The sequence below is a fragment of the Xenopus tropicalis genome, chromosome 8 (genome assembly GCF_000004195.4).
Source record: "Xenopus tropicalis strain Nigerian chromosome 8, UCB_Xtro_10.0, whole genome shotgun sequence".
Classification (NCBI taxonomy): domain Eukaryota; kingdom Metazoa; phylum Chordata; class Amphibia; order Anura; family Pipidae; genus Xenopus; species Xenopus tropicalis.
In genome coordinates, this window is record NC_030684.2 from 95243750 (window position 1) to 95271528 (window position 27779).

The 27779-nt window shown below is 38.7% G+C and overlaps 1 protein-coding gene across 3 annotated transcripts; it reads left to right on the plus strand.

The window, feature by feature from the left end:
• The first annotated feature begins 323 nt into the window (after positions 1-323).
• On the plus strand, positions 324-13037 carry cgrrf1 (cell growth regulator with ring finger domain 1). Of its 3 annotated transcripts, none has more exons than XM_002936901.5 (6): positions 324-533; positions 2282-2421; positions 3533-3710; positions 4672-4819; positions 11948-12055; positions 12564-13037. In XM_002936901.5, exons 1-6 carry the CDS (start codon positions 430-432, stop codon positions 12888-12890), a joined length of 1005 nt encoding a protein of 334 aa, XP_002936947.1. In that variant the 5' UTR covers positions 324-429; the 3' UTR covers positions 12891-13037. The 3 variants fall into 3 exon arrangements, with proteins under 3 accessions (XP_002936947.1, XP_031746469.1, XP_031746470.1); XM_031890609.1 differs by lacking the exon at positions 324-533 and adding an exon at positions 584-795; XM_031890610.1 differs by lacking the exon at positions 324-533 and adding an exon at positions 587-1120.
• The last annotated feature ends 14742 nt before the right edge of the window (positions 13038-27779 follow it).

Sequence of the window (27779 nt, forward strand, 5' to 3'; positions counted from 1 at the left end):
AAAGTTAGTCCTTTCATACTGTATTTTCTATTGTATAATATGACGTGGATTGGTTTTGAAACTAGTGGAAACAGTTAATAACGCCGTCAGAAAGTTCTAATGAACAAAACCACTCTTACAGAACTGATATTAAGTCAAATAGTTTCAGTATTCTCCATGTAACACATGATCATCCGCGTTATGCTTATTTTACTCCCAATTATACCGCGTTCTCCATTCAGCAAAGTAGAAACCTCCCACATTAAAGATGGTCGCTGCGTATTCTCTGGCTCCTACACTTGGTGCGTAATCCTCCCAATCTGCTATTGGTCGCTTACTTGCAGTTGCCTTCCGCAATAGCTGACGTTTCTTGCCTATGGTAACTCGTATAGACCAAACAATGCGTAAAGAGTTACGCTTCTTCTATGTGAAAAATAAGCAGTAGGTGCTATGCCGACTTTATTCCTGGCCACATTATACGAATATTCTCCTCTGTTCTACATCACCGTGGTGTTTGTCTGCTTTGTGGTTACCTCTGGCTTCGTTCTGGGATGGTAAGTGTTGAGGGAGGGGCAAGCCTACCAGCTGTCATCTATATCTATCTATAACTATCCTGCATAGAGATGCCTTGGCAACGCTTTATGACATTCCCCTTGATGACAGCCTTAGGAATGACTTAGTTTATCAGTTTCTTTTTTTTGTGAATAAGTAACTGGTTTGTGCAGGAGTGTGAATGATCTGTTTTCTGAATCAGTATTCCTTAAGATTACATACAATGCATTTTGAAGGCTTTCACCTACCTGTCACCTACCTGTGGTAAACACTGGATTACTAAAAACTGCAAGTAGCCAAAGGTTTTTGGGGGTGACAAATTACACATAAACTTTATTTTTAAGGGGTTGTTCATCTTTAAGTTAACTTTTAGTATGACGAAGAGAGTGATATTCTGACACAATTTGAAGTGATATTCTGACACAATTGGTTATCATTTTTATTATTATTTTTGTTTTTTTAAAATATTTAGATTTATGTAGCAGCTTTCCACAGCTATCTGATTGCTAGGATACAAATTGCCCTAGCAACCAGGCATTGATTTTAATGAGAGACTGGAATATAAATAGGAGTGGGCCTGAATAGAAAGGTAAGTAATAAAAAGTAGCAATAACACAAAAATTGTAGCCTCACAGAGCAAAAGTATTTGGCTGCTGGAGTCAGTGACCCCCATTTGAAAGCTGGAAAGGGACAGAAGAAGAACTATACAAAAGAAAAAAAGAAGGCCAGTTGAAAAGTTGCTTAGAATTAGCCATACTAAAAATTATCCTTAAGGCAAGCCACTCCTTTAAAGGAAGAAAAATGGTAAAAGCCAATGGCTCAAAAAAATCTCAATTTCAAATAATGTATTGGCTCACAAATATAGTTTCGTTATTTTTGATATTTTACCTTTAGCTAAAGAAAAATAAATGTCTCTTTATAGAAATAAATAGTAGTTTGCCCTGTCTGAACTGTATATATAAGACTATAAATGGGGACCAAAGCATTATGCTTTGGTCCCCATTTATAGTCTTATTCTCATTGCGCAAATCATGATCTGTGTAAAACACAATATATGTTGACAGAGCTGTGGAATATGTTAACCTTTTGTACAATAATTTTTTGTTTTGTATTTTGGCAACGTTTTTTTCATACTTGCTTGTTTACTGTTATTTGTGTTTTATTCCATACTAGTTAGTAATTCTGTCCCAGGTATATGAACAGGGGAGTAATTATTCTGCTTACCTCTATAGAAGACATTCTTTAGACTTGGGGGCTGGTTTAGGAAAATGTAAGTTTAGAGCTTAATACATGAAAATGCATCCACATTCTGTTCATTCCAACCAGGTTTTTATGTATTAAGCTCTAAAGTCACATTTTCATAAATCTGCCCCTTGATGGGCCAGTAGGTTTATGGTTTAAATCCAAGGGGAAAAAAAATAGGTTATTGCTATGTTTAACACTTTGAACATCCATTTATGAACATTTTTCTAGTTTGGGGGGTTTAACTTTTTAATAGGGCCTGACAACCTTTCCATAAACACTACTAGAACAAATATACACTACTGCCCCTCAAATACGTATTTTCTTGTTAAAGAGTAAACTCTGTAATTCCCTGTTTGTGTGCCAAGCTTTCCTTTTGTTTTTGCTTTTTTTCTGGAGGCATGTGCTGTACTAATACATTCCACTAGAGGGATGGTTATACACTCACTGGATCCACAACATATACATCTTATGCTATCCTTTTTTTTTGTGGGTTTTCATATCCTAGGTTCCGTTTGGATGTTCCTGTTATTCTGAGAAACTCAGAAGAAGCAGATTCTTTAAGTGTTGTTTCCAAAAAGCAGATGAGGCAAGTGAAGAATCCTTTTGGCTTGGACATCACAAATCCAGATGCAGCTTCAATAACAAGTGAGTATTGCTGACCTATGCTTCTGTTGAGCTAATTGTTCCACAGTCTTAACTGAGTGATGGGTTATCAGGTCACCATAATAATTAAAACTATATTAAAGGTTTAAAAACATACATATATATACTTTGTATATATATATATATATAAATAACTTTATTAATAAAGCGATACAAGGATACTCAGCGCTGTACAGTCTTACGGTATACACAATTGCACACAGGGAGGACAAGTGTTGTAAATACAATAAACGAGTATAAATACTGAGAGATTAAGTGCCATGTGGTATAAGACACAGTAGGAAGGAGGTCCCTGCCCCGTAGAGCTTACAATCCTTAGTGTGTATATATATATATATATATATATATATATATATATATATATATATATATATATATATATATATATATTCTGCGACTAATACCCTACCTATCCTACCTTTAGTCTTATTTAATGTGTTGGGGGCCATCGAGAGGGAAATTGGACAAATGCTGAACTTTAGTTATTTTCAGTGGATTGACTCTGCTGGCTTGCAGACTTAATGAAAAAAAAAATGCTATATTTAAGGGAATAAGCAAGACTGAAATAGATTCTATTGGTTTCCCAGAGTGAAGAAAAGTAATAGGACTGTATCTGTGTTACCACACATTATCTGTGTATACAAATAAAATATACACCTAACTGGTGTACAAGTTAGTGCATCCCAACAGTAAGAGAATAATCAAAACTGAAGGGATAATATACAGCTTCAATTAATTCTACATGCAACCCCACATATTACTGTGGATGAGTGTTGTCAACAGCACAAACTATCCGTTGAAATCACTAATCCCAAAACTCGCTTCTCACTGAAAGTGTCAGATTTTATAATTAATTAAAGAAAGGAAATTAATTTGCTAAACTGCAGCACCTCAAATGCTTTTGTAGGAATAAAGTATATTGTGGCAGGTGGATAAGCCACCAACGCCCAGCTGGCAAACTTCCAGATCTCCCAGCATCCCACCAGAACTCAAAGACTGTGGAGTAAACACAGGAAATACCAGCACTGCAATTTTGTGCTTGATTATTTACCATTTATAATTATACTAATAACTGATTTTCTTATGTTTGTAGGTGGCATATCATTAACCCCAAACTGCCTGGAGAACTGTATGCTGACCTGCTATTGGGGTTGTAGTGTTCAAAGGCTCCAAGAAGCTTTACAGCATCACTTGTATTGCTTTTTAATAAAAAGCCCCACAGCACTGGAAAATGTCCTCTATGGCGAATATCTGCACAAAGAACAACATGTGTATCCTTTTTTTTCCTACTACACTTTATTTTTGAGTTTCAGTGTGAAATGCTTTCATATGAGAGTTTTGTTCCAAGGTGAGATTTTTAGGAGAATCTGTTTTGCATTATGGCTTTTTGTTCTGCATAGCAATGCTTCTGGATTCCTTTTGTAAGGTTATTCTGAAACAGAGCAGGGTGATACTGGGTGCACATAGAAACTGTAAAGTTTATATAACTCTAATAACCATATCACAGTCTAAAGATAACATGTTTTAATAATGTGTGCTTGTATGTATGTATATGTGTGTATAAATTGTAGATCTATACGCACAACCCCAAGCTTTTAATGTTTCTCTGGCTGTTACTGAATTACATCTACCATACCTTAGAGCAGTGATCCCCAACCAGTGGCTCAGGGGCAACATGTTGCTCCCCAACCCCTTGGATGTTGCTCCCAGTGTCCCCAAACCAGGTAGTTATTTTTGAATTCCTGACTTGGGGGCAAGTTTTGGTTGAATAAAAACAAGATTTCCTACCAAATAAAGCCCCCTGTAAGCTGATAGTGTGCATAGAGGCTGCCTAATAGCCAATCTTAGCCCTTATTTGGCTCCTCCATGAACTTTTATGGTGCTTGTGTTGCTCTCCAAGTCTTTTTACATTTGACTGTGGCTCACAAGTAAGAAAGGTTGGGGACCCCTGCCTTAGAGGTTACATGTTGAAAAACAGCTTAAGCTGGTAGAAGGATGCTTGGAACTGTATTTTACCTGGAGAATCATAAGTTAGACATCATCTTCAAGAACCTTATATGCATGAGGAACATTGAACATCATCATTACTAAACAATGTTCAGCTGTTAAATTATTATTTTTAACTTTCCCTGACAGCTTTGACTTGGTTTCTTTTCACCCAAAACAGGGGACCATACAGTATAATGCACTATTTTTTAAATCTAAAAGTAAGTTTTCCCTTAACATACATAGTGTCCAGAAGCATGGCAAAGAAGAAATATATACCCAGTTGCCACCGGACAGCCAACTAGAGGATTTTGGTTCTTTACCACGGACTCATTACCCACTTGTAGCATTTCTAACATTATCAGATGAAGAAGACAGGGAGTCATATGATATTGTAAGTCCTTTTTTTATTATAAATTTATATTAGTGCCGGGGTTAGAAAAGAGCAAGGCCATGCACACATATACATTTCAGGGGATTGGGAGACTAATTAAATGAGAAATGTGCACCCAGTCATTTGCCTATCATTGAGATGCTAGAAGTTGCAGTTTAACAACAGCTGTAGGGTTGCAGATTGGATATAGTGGATGTATATTATTATTATTATTGTTAGCACTGACATATTCTGCAGTGCTTTACAGTGATAATTCATCAGTCATAAAAGTTCCTGCCCCAGTGGAACTTACAGTCAAATCCACACACACTATGTTAGTTTTGTCAGGAACAGGTTAACCTTTCCTTATGTTTCTGGGAGGGAGTAAGAGAAAACGAGATTACCCAGAGAAAATACCCACAGATATGGGTTGAAAGGGTACAAAAGGAGTAATTTACAGTACCAGAGCTCTTGTAAGCTCCTTAATTCTCATTTAACAGGCACTTGGGCCCTTACTGCTCTCTGCTCCTCATGCCATATTGTAACTCCAGGGCAGCATCAAGAGGCAAAGCAGAGCCCTGTCTTTACCGTCGGTGTTAGAGCTGCACTGCCTCCTGCCTACACTCCTGTGCCACCCACACATGGCCCTTACCAACACAGTGCTGACTAGTGCAGCCAGAGCTGTGTTCTAGGGAGGAGCAACAGGTGTCTGTACTTCAAAATGGAAGGCAGAGGCCCCCACCAAATTACACAATGCAGTGTGCAAAGTGCAAAGAAATGGCTGAGTGCAATCTTTTTTTGCACTTCGCATTGTAAATTTCCCCTAAACACTTGCAAATAGTGTCCTGGCTGGAATCAAACTTATATAGTGAAAATATGAAAAAGTAGGTTTTCATTATAATATACCCTTTTTATCCTACCGTAAACCTGACACTGGTCCCATCTAAAATATACATATTCGTGTTCTTTATATCTTCATACACCTTGTAGGTAAACAAATATAGATTGTGCAGTTGGCTTACATTTTCTGCCTTTTTTCTGCAAACACTGTTGCTGTGAGGACATGTGATATTTTCATTCCTCCTCTTATCACATTTCCTTAACGGAATATTTTTGGAAATTCCCCACCCTCCATGATCTGTGCCTGGGATCTATCATCTTACCCTGAGAATGCAAAAAACCCCCCTGCACTCCCTGCTGCCACACAATGCACAAGTTTTGTAAGGTAGTCTTTCATTTTTGGTTAAAGGGCAAATAAACATAAAATTGCACTTTTTATGGAAATAAGAGATATAATGCTTACACACAGTAAAACAATAGAAGCAGGTTAGTTACAATCACCTTAAAATTTGAAATGTTCTTGCTGTAGAGCTTACTTATAAACTAATTGTCAAGGTTTGGCTACGTAGCACAGTTACGCAGTCCTTTTACAACAATAATATAACAGAGGACTTAGGGTGACGACACATGAGATGATTAGTCATGCCTCAAACAGCTCGCGATTGGTAGCAACTTATTGCCCTGTGTATCTTCACCTTAAATAACTAACATTGACTGCAGACTTAAAACAGTAAAATTAGAGGGCCTTGGTTGCAATCAGTATGCATCAAATAGGCTTCTTTAAACAGCTGGGTCTTCAAGGCAAAAATTGTTTTGGTGCTCCACATCCACATTGACATTAAGCCAACCCCTTCTTGCCCCCCCCTTTCATAGTAACATAGTAACATAGTAACATAGTAACATAGTAAGTTGGGTTGAAAAAAGACATACGTCCATCAAGTTCAACCATAATGCCTATACCTAACCTGCCTAACTACAAGTTGATCCAGAGGAAGGCAAAAAACCCCATCTGAAGCCTCTCTAATTTGCCTCAGAGGGGAAAAAATTCCTTCCTGACTCCAAGATGGCAATCGGACCAGTCCCTGTATCAACTTGTACTAAGAGCTATCTCCCATAACCGTGTATTCCCTCACTTGCTAAGAATCCATCCAGCCCCTTCTTAAAGCTATATAATGTATCAGCCAGTACGACTGATTCGGGGAGGGAATTCCACAACTTCACAGCTCTCACTGTAAAAAATCCTTTCCGAATATTTAAATGGAACCTCCCTTCTTCTAAACGGAGTGGGTGCCCTCGTGTCCGTTGGAAGGACCTACTGGTAAATAAAACATTAGAGAGGTTATTATATGATCCCCTTATATATTTATACATAGTTATCATGTCACCTCTTAAGCGCCTCTTCTCCAGTGTAAACAGACCCAACTTGGCCAGTCTTTCTTCATAACCGAGACTTTCCATACCCTTTACCAGCTTAGTTGCCCTTCTCTGGACCCTCTCTAGCTCAATAATGTCCCGTTTGAGCACTGGAGACCAAAACTGAACAGCATATTCTAGATGGGGCCTTACCAGTGCTCTGTAAAGGGGAAGAATAACCCCCTCCTCCCGTGAATCTATACCCCTTTTAATACAGCTCAGAACCTTGTTTGCCCTTGCAGCTGCTGCCTGGCATTGCTTGCTACAGCCAAGTTTATTATCTACAAGGACTCCAAGATCCTTCTCCATTATGGATTTGCCTAGTGCAGTCCCATTAAGGTTATACGGGGCTTGCATATTTTTACATCCCAGGTGCATGACCTTACATTTATCCACATTAAATCTCATCTGCCACTTAGCTGCCCAGATTGCCAGTTGGTCAAGATCCTGCTGCAGGGATGTCACATCCTGGATAGAATTGACTGGTCTGCAGAGTTTTGTGTCATCTGCAAACACTGATACATTACTCATAATACCCTCCCCTAAGTCATTTATGAACAAATTAAACAAAAGTGGACCCAGTACAGAACCCTGAGGGACCCCACTGAGAACCTTACTCCAAGTAGAGAATGTGCCATTAACAACCACCCTCTGTACCCGATCCTGTAGCCAGTTTTCTATCCATGTGCAAACGACTTCACTAAGACCAATAGACCTTAGCTTAGAAAGCAGTCGTTTGTGGGGAACGGTATCAAATGCTTTGGCAAAATCCAAATAGATTATATCTACTGCATCCCCACTGTCCAGCTTCTTACTTACCTCATCATAAAAAGCAATTAAATTGGTCTGACATGACCTGTCCTTCATAAAGCCATGCTGATTACTGCTCATAATGCCATTCTCCACTACATAATTTTGAATGTGATCCCTTAACAAGCCTTCAAATAACTTGCCCACCACGGATGTCAAACTTACAGGCCTATAATTGCCAGGCTGAGATCTTATTCCCTTTTTAAATATGGGAGTGACATTCGCCTTCTTCCAATCACTAGGTACCATACCTGATGAAAGAGAGTCTGAGAATATCAGAAACAAGGGCCACTGCAATTCTGCCCCTAGCTCTCTCAGTACCCGAGGGTGTATTCCATCTGGCCCAGGTGCCTTGTTTACATTTATCGTGTGTAACCCTTTAAGCACCATATCCTGTGCCAACCACTGTGTAGTTGGAGCTGAGGCAACAGTGAAGCTATTGGGTGAGACTTGGCCCACTGGCTCCTCTACTGTATACACAGAAGAAAAGAACTGGTTAAGCACATCTGCCTTTTCTGTATCCGCTGTAACCATATTGTTATTATAACTCAATGGGGCCACACCCTCAACCTGCATCTTTTTACTATTAATATACTTAAAAAACTTTTTGGGGTTAGTCTTGGCCTCGGCCGCGATGCGCTCCTCATTTTCTATCTTTGCCTTCCGGATTGCTGTTTTACAACACTTGTTATAGTGTTTATATTCATTAAACGCAGCTACTGTCCCCTCTGACTTATATTTCTTAAAAGCTTTCCTTTTTTTCCCTATTAACTTCTTTACCTCAGAGTTAAGCCACATAGCAAATAGTTTTAAAAGCATGGTTGCAGGCAGGATGAAAGGTGTTGGGGGATGTGCTTTATAAATAAATGTTAATAATAGTAATAATGTGGGTCCTTGCTGAGCCCTGGGACCCCTGTTGATTGCAGAGTCTGCTAATATGTAATTATGCCATTGGTTAGGAGGGTCATGAGGTGACGTGAGAAGAGCAGAAGGGCAGCTGAGGTCCGAAGATGCGGGTAAGGGTTTGTACTCAGAGGCGTTTGTACCTGCCGCACTACCTGCACTCTACCCAGGGGAGTGCAGGAAGAAACACATCCCATTCTTCCTAATGGGGCTCAACTTACACAGACGCATGTAAGCCCGAAATGCAGGTGGAACGCAACATGCTATGTTCCACCTGCGTTCATCGCTTACACGTGCCTGTGTTAGTACAGCCCCATTATGAAGAATGGAATGTGTTTTTTCCTGTGCTCCCCTGCGATGAAGCGCAGGAGAACACCACACAAGCCCTAAGGAAGGTATTTGATAATCAGGGCAGATATGTAGGGAGGACAATGGCACATGGGGCAATTGCAAGCATTTTGCTGCCCATATGATTTTTAACTTGGCAGGAAGCCAAAAACTCTCAATTGTTTCAAGTAATAATTAGCCAGACCCTCCCGGTGTACTTGCAAGTCAGGCAATTATTGCTCTAAAAGACTTCCTACCTACATGCTTCTGACCAATAAGCAGTGCACTAGCAGGGTCCATTAGATCAATGGAGAGACAACTGCAAGAGCAGAGAAAAGTACAGGATTTTTAAGTTGATTGCATTCAGAGTTTATTGGGGTATGGTTCTGTGTAACTTGGCATAGCTAGGCTGACATAGTGGTAGGGATGTCTCTTTTCTGAAAAAAAAAATACTGGCCTTCTTTATTCTGACTTGGATATTTTATAACATTCCCAGAGTCTACAGAAAGCAGATTACAATTCCTACTGCAAGCACAAAAGTTACTATAAAGTTTGTATTTTTCCCAAAACTACTTTATTTTGAAAAGTATTTTTCATTCTTTAAAATGAAAGCATATACAGGTACCCCAGCATCTGAAACAATGCAAGTGAGCCCACAACCTGCTCCTAGGTCTGCCAATGTTTACTCCAAAGCCGGGACTTTGCTTGATTTGAGAGCATGTTGCAGGTGTTCTCTGTCCATAAAACATAAGCTATATTATATATACACACAGTTTGGCGTTCTGCTGAAAAAAAACATTTCTTAAATGATAATTACAGCAGGGGACTTGCAGAGCTATCCTGGTAAACATATTGAGGTGGTTTCCAGCATAGTTTGTTCCAGGCCTTTTAGTTACACGTTAGTCATTGTCAGTTATGACACTCTTCCAGTAAGTAATGTTATCATATTCGCTGGCCGGTAATGCTTCTGTTTCCACAGCAGCAGAATTCTCAGCATAGCTGACAAAGCAGTGCTTAATGCCACAAGGGACTGGGGAAGCTAAACTGTATGTAGGCCAGACACTACTGTATCATTCTCCCAAGTTCTACATGCAGTACTCACAGTTATGGTGTTGTAGTTTTTCGCTAAAGCAGTCATAACACATTATGTGTAGTCCTGAGCTGAACTATACACTTTATATCTAGCTCATAAAATGAACTGCTTCTGTACTTTCTAGCCAAGTTTTAATGTATGGTATTGCTATGTACCCAATATCTGCAACAAAACATGAAATCTATCTATCTGTTGAAACCTGTAAGTAATTTATATATAAAGCTTTATATTTAAAGCTTAAGTAAATACTGAGTTTCAAGAAAATATATACACTGTTCATATATAGGATTTCCATTGCTTTTACTGTTAATGGGATGCTGTCTGATATGTAGTACTTAACAGCCTCTTTTTAAAGGTTTCATTAGGCTGATGCTACACCAGGTGTATGGTGTATATTTTCGAAAATATGCGCCATTTGCACCATATGCCCTACTTGTGCCTGCACCGGAATGAATGGAATACGCTCGGGAGCAAGCACATGTCAATATCCGCATAAAAACGCGAGAGAATGCAAAGTCTCACATTTTTATGCGTATTTCCGCTACATGTGCCTGCACCCACGCGTATTCCATTCATTCCAGTGCAGGCACAGGTAGGAGCGTATGGCGCATATTTTCGGCAAGCGTTTTTTAGCTTGGCGAAAATATACGTCATACGTCTGGTGTGGCATCAGCCTTAAACTGCACGTTTAAAAAAATTACATATATTTAATCTGCCACAGGTGTGTTACCTTTTATTTTCTTGTCTCAGTTACTCCGCCAATCAGTTATGTTAGGCTAATGCCACCTGCAGAAAATATCCGCCCTACGCCTCGTGTGGCATTAGCCTTAAGGCTTCAGAAACTATGGATTTTTATATATATCACAGAACAGGAAAAACTCTGCACTCACAGGACTTGTTAGAAAATAAAAATCCTTTTATTGCCTTTATTTGTGGTGGCCATTAAAAAGGACAGCCATTTGGAAGTTTTAACCATGAAAGCGAGTAAATTGCAGGTAAAACTCAGTCCCTTTCTTAAATGTATATTGACGCAGTAGAATTCTTAATGAATCAGATAAATGCAAGTTTAGGATTGGCCAGATCAGACATGACATTGATGTATTTGGCCAGCTTGAATATATTGCAATATATGGACAAACAATCCCTGTTTTGTTTAAAGGGAAGGGCATTTTTTAGTATCTTAATGCACAGAATATGTTAATGTCCCATATATTTTGATAATGGGTGAGTGCAGAGGACTCCTTGTCTTGCTAACTTAAAAGGGATTATTTCAATATTCTGCTAAATTAAAAATAAACTAAAGATTACCCATTGTATACAGGGCCAGATCATAAAATGTCTTCAGGCAAACTACATCTTGATACGTGCCACACCACTGCAAGGTTTTTTACAGTCCTCCTAATTCATACTTAAAAGTTACTACAACCATACCTGCAATAATGTCTCTATCCTAACAGAAAAGTTAAGTTATCATATTTGACAACCAAATATTCAACTGCTTCCCTGAATGCAGCTGACGTGTGAGACCTGAAGATCAAGGCACCAGAGGTTGTTAGACTAACTTTCAAAATTGATTTCTGACCCTAATCTTTGAAATATTGTGCTGTTGGTCAGTTTAAGAAAATATGAATAGAGGGAGGCAAAACCAGAGACTGTGTCTGGAAAACAGGACACATGTCTATTTTCTTTTGCTTATTTTGTTCATTATATAATGCAGTGGATCTAATCACCAGATAACACATTATTAATTCATTTTATTACAGGTATCAATGTTGGCTGTGATTCATATCCCTGACAGATGTTACAGACTTCCCTGTAGAATAATGTACCAATACCTGTTGACTTCACAAGGGCAATTTTATGACCTTAAGGTAAAGTGTTTAATGTAGTTCTGGCAAGATTATTTACAATTTGCTCAGGAAGACATTTAGGTAGCCACATACTGATAAATGGATTTTCAAAAAAGACAAAGAAGTCATGTTAGACTTTGTAATATACATTATAAGCTGTCCATGTGGACTATATTATTTTGGAAAAGTGACCACTATATTTAGAGGGTGGATGGGTAACCACTGCAGCACTGTAGGAACGCCCATTATACCAGCAAATCACACACACCAGGGTCATTTAGATGTATGGTGTTTGATCAGGTTGCAGACACGCAGAGGTGGTTACCAACCTTGACTGTACGTCAGAGTGTCAAAGGCTTTATGAGCTAGTGACACTAATCTAGATTTATTTTTTGTTTATTTGTTTGTATTTTACTTTTGCTTTTTGTAATGCTTTGTTGACCTTGGTGAATATAGAAACTAGCTGGACATTCATAATAACCTCTCTTATTATGTTCCAATTAAAATGTTTTTTTGTTCTCACCTTTAGCAACTCTTCATGTCTGCAAATGATTACCAGTTACAATCTACAAGTGATTCATCCTCACAAGACAGTACTGCAGATAAAGACCTGCTGGAAAAATTTGGACTTTCAGAGGAGGATGTGCAGGAGGACAATGCCAAAGACTGTGTTGTGTGCCAGAATGGCACAGTGAACTGGGTACTTTTGCCCTGTAGGCACGTATGCCTGTGTGATGGATGCTTAAGATACTTCCAGCATTGCCCCATATGCAGGCAGTTTGTTCAGGAGTCATTCCCATTATGTAGCCAGTCTTCACCAACAAGCGATGGCAGTTCTCCTATTGAAGAAGACTAGCCCATCCCATATTTTTGGTGTTATAGAATTCTCACATAGAACTGTTATGCAAGGTTGATTAAGTGTTAAAGTAAGCCTGTGACTACACTTTTTTGCTGAACTACAACTATCTGTCTCTTTATACAGTTACTATACTTTTAACTTGAATATTGTTTTAAGTGTACCATAATTCTCAAGGGTTTATACTTGTATAATACCCATATATTTACCTGTGCAATTTGTGTTTTTGCATAACTTGCCACGCACTTTACAATCTAAGTTACTTTTAAATTTCTTTTTACCCCTCCCCACACACGTTGCAACTTTTATTTTTTTTAATTAAGTTTTTTTATCATATATACCAGCAATAGCAAAATACTTTCAGTTCTTACTGCTCTCTTACTTAGCTCTTCGGTTCATTGCTTATGGAGTGAGTTTTTTTACATAGAAAATACTTAGTAGTCACACAGTGGAGGGCTGTAGCAGTGTGAAAATTAGATGGACACATACATTAAAATCAAATAGAATATTTTTTATGTGCCTAACCAATGTTTTAACGCTTGGTGAATTGAACTAATACTAGACAAAACTGACTGACTTTGGATTAGGAAAGCCTGAAGGGACACAGTGCCTAAAAGATATGCCACCTCTTATTTATTCTAATGCAAATAAACAACCACTTAACATTTATATCCCCTAGTCCTCTACTTAATTAAGACCATGAGGGTGAAGACACATGGAGCTACTAGTAGCTGCTACTTTTTCGCTATTAAACACCAGAAAATACTGCCTCTGTAAAAACACACAAAGAGACAATTATTTGTAATCAGCATTGTCTTTAGTAGCCGTGACAAGTAGCTGCTACTAGTAGCTCTGTGTATCTTCACCCTTACAGGCTATCTTGATGTTTTCTGTCACCATATAGCTGCCACCCTGCGAAAGCATAAAAAAAACTAAAGTCGTTTCAAAACTGTGGCAAAACATTTTTTCCCAGCACATTAATTGACCACATACAACAGCATGTGATCATACAGTGCATTCTCTGTGTTTTCCCTCGATGGTTTTAAACAAAATGCGATCGCAAATTATATAACTGCTGAAAATTATAAACCAAGTCAGCCAGTTACCCTCTCCTTACAGCACATTGACCAAACTAGAAAATTTGAAACTTATTTTGATCCATGATATAGAGTACATGCTTGTGGCCAGCACAAATTACTAAGCCTTACATATTGATTTAATGTAAAAATGAAAGACAAAAAGTTACTCTTCTACTTGTAGAAATCCAAAAAATTGGAAAAAAGCTTCAGCAGGTTTACCTGAAGCTTTTTTCCTATTTTTTGGATTTCTACAATTGTATTTGGTTGCAGCACAGAGCAACAACTAGGAGCTAAAGCTTTTTTCGCAAGTATTTTATACAAAGTTCACCAATCATTTTTTATTTTTGTTACTCTTCTACTTCTAATGTTTTTGTATCAATGATTCTCTCTATAAATATCCAGTGACAACTGACAAAGGGTACCATGGGCTATTACTGTTTCATTGTGGTTCACAGCTTATTATCATATTGTTTTGTTTTAAATAGATCAAAGTAAATAGTAATATATTTATTTAATTATTAAAAAAACAGTTTCAGAAATATTTGACTGAGTTCATTCTTGCAGATTTTTTTAACACTGAATTACAGTGAACCATTACTGGGCTTTTATTAGATGTGGCCCACTTCTGTACATAAGTTACATAGTTAATTTGGGTTGAAAAAGGCCAAAGTCCATCAAGTTTAACCCTTCCAAACCAATCCCAGTGCACGTATAGACACTCTCATACCGACCTATCTATATACACGTACATAAATAAACAATAGGGGTTTACAACCTTCACTGAATTAAATGGAAGTTCAGTTTTAAGGGCGAAGACAGACAGGGCATTCAGTCACCACAATGTTTAAAAATCCGGTCGTGGCTACTAATCGCAGCAGCACTGAGTTCCATATGAAAACGTACAAGGCCCTCTGTCTATACTCCTTTTACTGCCACTAATTGCTGGGTCTCCTGCTCCTCTTTTTATGCCCTGTATGTTATAATACACATGAGACATGGTGACTCCTGTGGCTGTAGCTTTGCTAAACAATCCCACTTTGTTATTGTTGATGTGGGTACAGGTTTTGGGGTTGAGTTTTCACTTTTCCTGCACACAACAAAAAAAGGTCAGATGATTTCATATAAACTGTGCTGATCACAGAGAGTAGTTTCAATAAAATGTTAGCTGTGTTGCATTTGGGACTCATTTGACTTCCTAATGCCGGAATGAACCACATCCATGAATAGAGACCTTTATTCTGCCGTGTTAGCACGTGCCTGTGGCAAATGTTCACACTTGTGCCACCTCCAGAAACTGAACAGCTGTGTGTTTGCAACAGCGGAATCCTTTTTCATACCATATATTTGAAAAAGATACAGTCTTCACTTAGAATAGCTATCTACTTTGCTTCTCTCTTTTTTTTGTTAACTATTAAATCTAGGCAAGACATAGTACAGTCAATACAGAAAAAAGAATTAGGCAAAAAAGGAGCATCTTTTTAGTTATTTAAACAGGACATTATATTCTTTTATTAGTTGAGGGGGTCTTGCAAAAGTTCTTTTGAAATAAAGAACCCACAGTATTTTTGATATTGTGCTAATTGATATACAGGTATGGAATCCGTTATTCGGAAACCTGTTATCCAGAAAGTTCCAAATTACAGGAAGCATGTACTTGATCACCACTAAGGTAAAATTAATCCTTACTGGAAGCAAAACAGTCCTATTGGAATTATTTCATGTTTAAATTATTTTTTTAGTAGACAAAGGTATGGTGATCCAAATGATGGAAAGACACAATTATCCAGAAAATCCCAGGTCCCAAGCATTCTGGATAACAGGTCCTATACATATACATATTTAGATGTCTCTTTCCACATAACCATTAAGTACCATTCTGCAGTCCAGTAGAAGCACACACATACCGGCATTTGTTTTTTTATCACTGACCAGGTCCCAGAATAACTTTACTATGTCTCAAAGAAACATGAGGCTTCATATGAGATTTAAGAAGTGTTGGTGAGCCACACAAGCATGAAAAAGGTTATTTGGGAATTGCAAATAAGCACTTTGATTTGGTAGTTCCATGTAGCCTGCAGGAGGCTCTGCTTGGAGTAAAACTGTGTCTCTGTGCTTCCAAAACTTGTCCCCAAGCCAGAAATGTAAAAATGGGCACCTACTTTGAGGCCACTAGGAACAAAGGGGTGATGGGCCACATGTTGCTTACAAGCCACTTGGGATCACTGCTTTAGAGCGTAAAGAGATAAGTAGAGACAGGTTGTGACTTTATCCAGTCCTAGAGAATAGTTTTCTGTGCCACAGCTGAAGTTAGAATTAGCAGCCTAATGCCACCTCTGGTTATTCTTGAGGGAATTTGTGTCATGAGACCTAGGACTGCCCATTTGGGAGTAACTGAGATGGGCATTTGAATAGTTCCTCACTTGCCTCCAGAATGTTTAATGTAAGCCTAAGACTCCATAGACAAGTGACTATGCAATGCCTCAGCTTTGTGCTGTGAATAAAGGATGATATACTGATTATGTTAGTTAAAGGAGAGCCATCCTAAAAAACGGTAGCTTTTGCCATGTAGCCAGAAACTTCCTTTATGTACATTTTCCATTTTACTGACCCCTCCCCTTTCTCTTCTGCTTTCTCCTTGCCTTTATTTTGACTCATGTCCTATCCTATACTCTATTCTACTTTACTTTATATTTCCTTCGGTCCCTTAAAGGGTGGTTTACCCTTTTAACTTGTTATAGAATTGCCAATGCCAACTTTTCAATTCGTCTTCATTATTTATTTGTTATAGTTTTTGAATTATTTGCATTCAACTTCCAACTCTGCAGTTTTTAAATGGGAGTCACTGACCCCAGCAGCGAAAAACTATTGCTCTGTGTGGCTACAGCTACTTTTTGTAAATTTCTTATCTATTTAGGCCCTAACTTGGACCCTAGCAAATCACTGATGAACTCCAAACTGGAGAGCTCCTGAACTGAAAATGAAATAACTAAAAAACCACAAATAATAAAAAAAGAAGACCAATTGCAGATTGTCTTAAAATACCACTCTCTACATCATACTAAAAGTTAACTCAAAGGTGAACAACCCATTTATTGTTACTCTATGTTTTTCTCTTACCGTTGCTATTTATTTTGTGCACTTTTCCAGGCCCTGATTTGGGGCGAGGCCCTGCACTTTTCTTGTCATCTCTTCTGCTCTTTCTGCACCTCCCTATGATCTTTTGAAGTCTTTTCTTCCTTTTTTTAACCCACTCATTACACTTTCGTATCTTTATCTCACATTCTCCCACTATTAACTTTTTAATTCTCCTCATCCCCCACACCCTAATTATTTGTATATCTGAGGCCTGCCTGTTAGTAAGTTCCCATGTGATAAAGAATAATGTGGGTCTTAAGAACAAATACCATTCAGAATCAGAACTATTTTTAGTACTTTAAAGGGGTGTTTCACCTTTAGGTTAAAGAAGAGATAAAGCCTAAGTAAAGAAGTAGGGTAGAAATGCTGCACTTTACGTTTTGGGCTTCTGTACCAGCCCCAGGCAACCACAGCTCTTTAGCAGGGAAGATCTGTGGCCCCAAAGATGCCCCCAGTAGCTCCCCATCTTCTTTTCTGCTGATTCCCTGCACATGCTCTGTGCTGCTGTCACTTACTGAGCTTAGGGACCGACACACAATATACTGTATATACAGAATATAAATGTCACAATATAAGGCTAATTAGTAGTTTATGCAGATAATTACTACATGGCAGCTGAGAAACAAGTGCAATTAGCATCACAATTTAATAATCAGCACTGTAGCATCAGTTTATATGACAGGCCAGCCTCATTTTCCGCTTGAGAATTGGCGACAACCCCTAAGCTCAGCTCCTCAGCAGCTGTTCAGAGCAAACTGAGCATGTGAGTGGGGCAGACACTTTCCAAAATGTGGAACTCCTGTGACAAGTTTGAGGTCCTGGATCATGGCTGCTTTTGAGATGCTGAAACTTTAGGCTGGTGCAGTAAGTACAGTATATAAAATATGTCATTTTTAGCTATATTAACTTTTAGGGTTTAGTTCTCCTTTAACTTTTAATATGTTATAAAGTGGCCTGTTTTTAAAAACTTTTCAATTGGTCTTCATTTTTTATTGTTTTTAACAATATTCTTCCTCTGACTCTTTCCAGCTTTCAAAAGGGGGTTACTGACTCCAGCAGCCAAAAGACTATTGCTCTGTGAGGCTACCATTTTATTGTTATTGTGACTTTGTATTACTTATTTTTCTATTTAGACCTTCCTCTATTCATAGCCTAGTGTCTCTTTCAAACCACTGCCTGGTTGCTAGGTTAAATTGGGCCCTAGCAACCAAATATCTGCTGAAATTCCAAACTGGAGAGCTGTAAAAAAATCTAAAAAATTCAAAAACTTCAAATAAAAAATGAAGACCAGTTGCAAATTATCTTAAAATAGCACTCTCTACATCATGCTAAAAGTTAAGGCAAAGGTGAACAACCCATTTAAGTATATCACTTAAGTGATATTGTTTCTGGTGTTTCCATATAGATTCTTCTGCATGTATTTTTTAGAGCCAGTAATGTATTAAATTTGTGTGCTCAAAAGTAATAAGGTATGTATCCCCAACATCCTGCTCTAGTTTGTGTAGGTTGGTGTTTGTGCCTCTGAGAGAATGGAATGCACTACTGCTAGAGACCCCTTTTTAGGGCTCTGGCACACGGGGAGATTAGTCGCCCGCGGCAAAACTCCCTGTTCGCGGGGGACTAATCTCCCCGAGTTGCCTACCCCTGCCATCCCACCGGCGAACATGTAAGTCGCCGGCGGGATGGCAGACGCGGCGGGGCGATTTCAGGAAATCCCCGAAAAAGACTTGCGAGTCTTTTTAGGCGATTTGCGCGAAATCGCGCCGCCGCGTCTGCCATCCCGCCGGCAACTTACATGTTCGCCGGTGGGATGGCAGGGGTAGGCAACTCGGGGAGATTAGTCACCAGCGAACAGGGAGTTTTGCCGCGGGCGACTAATCTCCCCGTGTGCCAGAGCCCTTATAAAGATAACAAAAGATAAAAATATAAAAAAGCAACTGATTGACCTCTTTGCTCAGCTCCAGTAAGAAGAATGTAACACCTCCCACCATCCATGTCCCTGATTTAATAACCTCAAATTGTTTGTGTATGTGTTAATCTGTATATCTGGCAATAGTAAAGTAATACTAAACGGATTAACCATTTACCTCCCAGCGGGCAAAACTGCAGTGTGTTTCCTACTGGAACTAATGAAAAGAGAGGTAAGAAAGTGCACTTTGATCTATGCGGTTCCTCCTAAGAGGACCAAGACGGTAAGTATAACCCAGTGGTAATTTTACTACAATGACCAGGTATCTGGCACTGTAGACCAGTGCTGTCCAACTTATTACATATAGAGGGCTTATTATTTCTCTAATAGCATGTTCAAGGGCCAAAATACATTAAAATGATGATGTCATCATTGCCGGATTTCAAATCTGGGCCCCATGAGGCCACCCCCCCCCCCCCACACGCGCATGCGCAAACAAACCTCATACCCCGCCGCCCCTAAATTTGTGCCACCCTAGGCCTGGGCCTTTGTGGCCTGGATGCCATGCAGTGAAGTCTATGGAGCCTTTGAGTAGACTATGGACCATAAAAATTTTGTACAAGGCCACATCTGGCCTGTGGTCCTCCAGTTGGAAAGCTGCACATTCCTGGTTGTCTCCTCTGCTCCTCTCAGAGCCTCAGTCTTTTAACACTATCCACACCACCTTTCTATCTTGTTGCTCCTTACCTCTGGAACTCTATCCCTGAATCCCTCCGTAGAAAACACTCACCCACTCTCTTTAAGATAAAACTCAGCTGTTACCTTCTGGAGCACTAAAACATCACTTTGCCTAGTCCTGCGCTTAAGGCAAATGCCCATACCTGGTGCACTCTTACATTCCAATTTGTGCCTGTATGTTACCCAGCCACTTAGTTTGTAAGCTCTACGGGGCAGGGACCTCCTTCTGTGTCTCATACCACATGGCACTTACTTCCTTTGTATTTATACTTATTTATTGTATTTATTATAACACTTGTCCTCATTGTGTGTAAATTTTGTATATTGTAAGATTGTACAACGCTGCGTAGCCTTGTGACGCTTTATAAATATAGTCATACATACATACATACATACATACATACATACATACAAAGCCCTGCTCTACACACATTACAACAATTAACTATATTTGACAAAGATTGTATATTTGACAATTACCACTAGATGGAGTCAGGAGAAAGTAATATAAAATTTCATATAGCTGCCACATTTGCCATTAAAGCTTTCCATTTACTGGCCTGTTTAATGCACGCCTGTATTATTATGCAAATTAAAAAGTAAACCAATTACAAAGTAGTGAGTTACTGGCAGTTCATGTACTTTAGTTATTAATTATCAGCATCAAGCAGCATATAAATGAAATACTGTGCAAGGACAACTATCTGTAATGGTGTGCATTCTGTGCTCCAAGTTAAAAAAAGGACATAGCAATATAGAAAATGAACTATGACCAGCCAACTGGAGCTATAAGGGGAATTAATCATTCAAACCACTGGCTCATCTAGTCTTTTTATCGTCTTCATGTAGCATATACCAGTCAAATTATCTGCTCCTGTATGAAACAATATTTCCTGGTGTACTAATGCACAGGCATGTACATCTTCACAAATAGGATGCAAGCCACGCCTAGCATTTTTATCATTGGGATTGCATCACTTCTGGAGTGTTCCGTTACAGATGACATTAATGTGTGATTCTTTTGGTTCAAGTCTGTTTCATCTGTTGATGAAACCCGCTGTGGGGGACCCTGGAATTACCCTCACATTCAGTGGCTGAAGCTCCAGGGTTGCCCATCGTTAATAGTGCAACATTTGTGTCCATTTTAGCACTTGCATTTGCAGGTGCATTCATAAATGACAAGAAGTATATATATATATATATATATATATATAAATGTGGGCATTTCTTATTCTGAGCTTTAAGTTGACCATACACAGTCACATATATTGGCTGGTAAATTGGCTACTTTTGACTAATGTACCAGTATATTTGGCCAGGAGAATACATTTTTTGCCCCCCTTGCAGCGGCGTAACTTGTTCGCACTGGACTCTTCTGCAGGAAAATCTTTTGAGGGCCCTGACAGCCAATCTATCTCTAAACTTCTGGAAAATGTTATTGATTGGTTTGGAATACTGAATTCCAGAATCACGGTGCAAAAGATGACAAGTGAAGCCAATCAGTGAAGTAGGGCTAAAGTCATCAGACAAGTTGGCACATAAAATATTTTGTAGTTATTTTTTTTTTCCAAAGATAGTTTGCTATGAACCCAGAAATTCCCATTAACTGTTGTGGGAAGCAATTAAAGGCAGCATGTGGAATTTTGGTGAGGAATATGTCAGTGTCATTGCTCTCATAAATAGAAACTGACCCTAAACACATACAGAGAAGATTTAAATTAAAAAAGAAAGAATGTAGTCGCTGAAAGGTCACTTAGCCAGAATGATAAATGGGGATAAAATAAAAGATGACATTTGTAATATAAGTCTTCTTCAGTATTTACAAAAGGGCAATAAATGTCAGAATATGCTTAGTGCAGATTCATCCCTTATACCCCTCACTAAGCTTGGCCCTGGTGAGAACCATACAGTAGCACTGAGAGAATACTAAAGAGAGGGGGAATTTATCAATGCATATTCCCTGGTCTCCTGTTTCATATGTAATTTAGTATCTATGCAAGTGCAAGTATTTTCAGGAAGCAGGGGTTTTCAGTTACAAAATTGATCATAATATTGGTAAACCACCATACCACACCAAAGTAAACCCCATATAGTGGCCCTAACTATTAACCTTCGGTCATTTTTTTCAGTTAAGTTTAGCACCTACCTACATAGTAGCATATCTTGGGATGTGTCTTCTGACCAGGGCACTGGTTCCAGTCACAGGGCATAATCCACTCTCTGTGCCATTAGCTTTTATAGGAGAGAGACTGCCAAGACCACAGCATTTGGTTCTACATGCTTAATTCTGTTGCACTTCTAGTGTACTTGTATATTTTAGTTGGGGGATGGGGGCCTTAAATTGTAAGCTCCACTGGGGCAGTGATTGATAGAAATGATGATCAGTCTCCTTAACATGCATGGGGAGATTTATCAAGTTTCGAAAATTCGATTTTGGCACAAAAAAAACTCTTATTCAAATTAGGCTTCAAAAACTCAAATTTCTGGTATTTATTTAGTGCAAAAAAACACCATAAGCTTGCAAGTTTCTATAGAAGTCAATGGTAGCTGTCCTAGGCAATGTCAAGCCATATGTTTAAACTCAAATTTTTTTGAGTTGTTCGAGTTTGTAAACTCGTTTGAAAAGTTTGAAAAATTTGAGGTATTTGAGTTTTTTATTCAAATGAGTTTTCAATATGCGAGTTTATTCAATTTAGAAAAACAAATTCACAAACTCGAAAATTGATTAATAAGCCCAACCATAAAAACAAATCAACTTCTCAGTAAACTGGATTAGTAAATCCAATATTTATATTTTTGTAAGCATTATAGTTCAGTATGACAGATTTGTTCATTCATTAACAGACCCTGGAATAGGAGAGAAGGTCAGTAAAGACTTGGACATTCAATATAGTAACAAGCAAGTTCATTATTGTTTGAAACCTATACATTTAGGCACAACAGAAATAATAGTTGATAAGACATTGCCTATGTATAAATCATTGGTTTAACTAATTTTAAAAAAGTTTTGGCACTCAGCTACAAAAATGGTCCAAAAGAACTAGAAAGGCACACAGATTAGTTAATTATTAATTAATGAATTAAGAAAGAAAGGCCAAACACAACTACTTCTAAGTAAAAAAGTACATCATGGTAAATGTGATCAAGATGTAGAGTTACTGTATATACTCGAGTATAAGCCTAGTTTTTCAGCACCCAAAATGTGCTGAAAAAGTCACCCTCGGCTTATACTTGAGTCAGGTGCCAAGGTTCCCTCCAAACTAGCACCCTCTGTCCTTTGTGTGCAAATTAGGCCACCCACAACCAGACCCTCCAGTCCAGTCTGTTGTTTTTGTTGACCCTCTATCACTTACAGAGCTAGTTTACTGTTTTTCTTTGAAAAATATATTTAGAAACATATACCCCACTGATGCCTCAATTAATGTAATTTTATTGGTATTTATTTTGATTATTGAAACTTAGCAGTAGCGGCTGCATTTCCCTCCCTAGGCTTATACTCGAGTCAATACATTTTTCCAGTTTTCTTAGGTAAAATTAGGTACCTCGGCTTATATTCGGATCGGCTTATTCTCGAGTATATACGGTATACAGAAGGTCAATACCATCTTTTGCCTAATTAACTTTTCTACATTGGATAACTCAGCAGGTACACAAACATGCACTGAGACTAGAATAAAGATGGTTATGGAATCAGCATTAGAAAGATTTTCATAAACAAGGGCTGCCAAGTTATAGAATTCCCCACTAAAGCAGTGCTGTCCATCTAATTATATGTCTTGGCCCGATTTTGTCTAAAACAATGTATTTGAGGGCCAAATTAAAGTAAAATGATGATGTCATACAATCAAGTTTATGTAGCCCTGAGGCAGACTCGGGGCCATAAAAATCAATTGGAGGGCCACATCCAGCTCACAGTCACCCACTTGGACAGCCCTTAACGAAAGAAAGTGGTAATGAGAAATAGTGGACTTTAAAAATGAGTTGGAGGCCTTTCTACCAAGAAGGATCATATACTGTATATAATTATTGGTTTAAGAACAACTAAAACAGAAAACGGCAATTACCTGGCTACACAGGGGATTACTTGCATCCATCATGATTGCAATCTGTGCAATCTGTGACTAGCTCTCATGTGTGATAGGTATCCCAGTGGATGAAAAACTCTTTATTAAAGTGGTTGCCAAGCTGCCATATTTGTATCTAGCTTAAAAATTGAATAACAATACAAAATTGGTGAGAGATCCGTATTTTTCTGAAAGCACCCTTCTTTCTAGTATTCTCCATGTTCAATGTTATTCTGTGAATGAAAAATGCAGCAAGAATCCACAGGAGTTTCATTTTTTATAGATTAATGTTAAATAAACAAGGAACAGGGCTGTATTTTTAAATAGGCACCGAGGGCCTGTGCCTAGGGCATCAGGTTTTGGGGGGAAGACCCATATATGAGTTTTAAATTAAAAAAAAATATATATGCCTGCAGCCTCCACCACAGATTTTCATAGGAAGTCCAGCAACAGAGCTGGGGGGTTAGGGGTAGGAAGTTGGGACGTGCGGTGGAAGTGATGTTACACGCATACTGTCACTTCTGCAATGTAGGTGCGTGTGATGTCATACGAATGCTGCATGTGATGTAATGTACACACCGTATTTAGGTCTGATGCCTAGGGTGGCACTGGACCAAAATACAGCCCTTGGTGAGAAACATAATGGTAAATATTAAAAACTGGAAGAATATGAAGCCTTTATTTCAATGGAATTTTCTCTGGTTTAGATTATTATATATTATAGATTATATATATTTATATATAAAAAAGGCACTAAGTTTCTCCAGGAGCAGTAACCACTAGCAACTAATTAGCAAGTACTTGGCAAACTTAGTCCTTTTTATTAAATATGGGGGTTATTTAGACTCCCTTCAGATGGTGCTCTTGTGAGCAGGGCAATCTAATCCTATATTTACTATATTTATTTCTTAGTATTAGAAAGCCTGTAGACTGATAGTACCAACCTTTCAGGTGAAACAGAAGAGTCCTGGCAACCCAGGTTTTCACTGACACCCTTTTGGGGCCCCGGACTTTCAAAAACCAGTAGTGCAATCTAGAAACTTAGAACCAGTCTGTGTGTGCTAGCTTTCATCTGAATAAGTAAAAGGCTTCATGCAGACTAATGAACTCCTTTTTGGGAAAGCTTATATGCTATATGTACTCTGTGAATATAAACTTTTATAAGTAAGGTCACAAACTACTCCAAATATACACATTGATACTAACTCAAAATGGTGGGGTTCTCAAACATTTCAATTGTGCAACCATAATGTCTGAGCAGGGAAAAAGTCACTCTGCCTCTCATCTCTGTGGTAGTTAAGGGGAAAAACATCCTAAAGGTATGACGACTGCAGCGACTTGGTAGCCAAGAAATGTGTGATTTCTCCACCCCCATAAATTCTCCATAACTCCCCCTGGGTGTGCTGAACCACTGTTAGAGCCTCTGAAATTCAGGGATAGTTTGTGTTCTATTGAAAAGCTGTTTAAGCCCCACCAGTCATGAATGCAGTTTGATAATACCCATCATTTGGGAACTGTCAACCTTCAGCACTTGAAGGGGCAGAATATATTCTGAAACTCCCTATTTGCTAGCCATGCTGCTGGGTGGGGGGAAGCTGAGCATTCTGCAACAGCTGGAATGCTTATTCTTCTAAGCGCCTTTTTTTTCTTTCTTTCTTTTTGGACAACCTGAAACTGAGATTCCCACAACCATACTGAATCCTCCCACACATTCTCTCACATCCTGACAGGGCTTTCCCTTGTGTACCTGCTACAGAGCAGAGATTATTTCACTGGAGGCATGTTGCTTTACTTATATATATATCAGTTCTGAGAAGTGCTTCCCAAAAGAGATCATAGAAGCAAGGTGGCATTCTAGGGGAAGACCATTTATAGATTACAGATTTACAGATAACCTGTTCTGTAAAGGCGCAGTCTGCATGAATGGGATATGCAGGCCTGGGACAGATTCCAGGTTAATGGGACATAATAAGAAATAATGACAGACACTACTAAATAAGTGATTTTTCTTATGGATGATAAAATCTTAGAGAAATCGACACTGCACAACTCATTTGACATTATGGTAGCAGCAATAACTAGTTGAAACAGATAAATTGTGCTTTTTTTCTGTGTTCTGCTGTGTAGAAACATTGTATGATTTTATCGGTTACACAGCCACATGTATCTGCATCTACTGTTGCTTAGAAATACACAAACATAAAATTACCACGGCTCACTACTAAAATATAAATGTATATATAATATTACTCTGTAATTGGTTAAACCAGTGAATGCACTTTACATAAAGGCCTTCATTCATCGCAGAATATAAATGCGAAGAGAGAGGAAGGTTTGAAAGGAAGTTTTCCCAGCTGAAGGCCTGGATTCATATTACACAAAATGCATTCCTGCTGCCTGTGGCGGGTAACCATTTATTTGCCAGTGTGGTCTGCAGCACCTCTCTCAGGCCAGTCTGACAAAGATAGAAAAACTGGTTATTCAAAGGACTGGGTATTAACAATGATGTTATATAAATCCAAAAAAGGTTCCAAAGGGTATACCATAGATAATCTGTAGAAACTGATAATCTGTAGAAGCCTTCCTATAATTTACAATGATGGCTGTAGAACTGGCTGAGCCTAGGTCAAAATATACTTTGCAGGGGCCCCATAATCTATATAAAATAGGAGTATCTAACAAATGACACTTGGGATGTTGTTGATCCGTAACTCCCAGCCTATGGGCTGTTGGAGAGTGCTGGGTATTGTAATTCAATAACAACTTAAGGGCTATACTAATAAAAAGTACTTTGTCACTATTTTGCTCTTCTATGCCTGCTTTTCTTTAGTCCTTTCTACTTACAACTAGTGCTCTGCTGGGCAGACCCCCATTTCAACCACCTCTAGGCACTTTTTTATTTTTGTGTTTATTTGTGTTGTTTCTGTCCCACAAATGTTTTATTTTCTATAATCAGAGACAAGCTGTGGATTTCAATCTTTTTTGTAAGTACCAATTCCAGGATTTCTTTTCTGGAAAGAAAATCATTGTGTTGTCATTTACCCAATTTAGTTTATTATACCTTATGATCAGGGCCGGATTTGTTTTCGGTGCGCCCCTAGGCCCCCCCCAATGCGCATGCGCGAATGAGCGAACAACCGCTCGCCTCCCTACCCCGCCCCCCTGCGCGCCCGCGAGTGCGCATGCGCACACATTTAAAGCCCCATACGGAGCAATGGGGAGAAGTTCCCACTGCTCCGTATTGAAAAAAACTTTAAAAATTCCATTGCGGCGGGGCGGCATGCCACCCCTACATTTCTGCCGCCCTAGGCCCGGGCCTTTGTGGCCTCTCCACAAATCCGGGCCTGCTTAATATGATACGTTCTATGGTTGAACGTGATGGACGTACGTCTTTTTTCAACCCAACTTACTATGTTACTATGTTACTATTTATAAAGAGATATACTCTCCTACTTAAAAACTGGAGTCAATATGTCACAGAAGGGAAAAACCATAAAAATTATTTTTTTATATTAAACCAAATTCATTCCCTTCACTAGTGCTATCCTGCAAATGAGAAAGAAATGTGCCCTTGGGCTGCTGAACCACAAGCTGCTCCTGGTTTGGTGAAAATACAATACTCTTAGTAGGAAGCCATCTTTACCACTTCCAAAGACATTTAAGAAAGCTTTATGTTATTTATTAAATTTTACCATATCTGGGATTCCTCTGCATTTAGGTTTGGGGAATTCTCACCATCCATAAGCTTTAAAAGGGCAGCCTAAGCAATGAATGCAGACAAATAGCATTTTTTCCATGACACATGTTTTCTGAATCATAAATGGAGTATGAAAGGGTCTTAAATCATCCTCCCATCTGCTCTTGTTACTTTGTCTCCAAAGCCACAAAATCCATTTTGTCTTTATTTAATGACTTCCCCATTAGTCATTTGTGCACCACAAGATCTGTCAGTCTAATGTTTTGT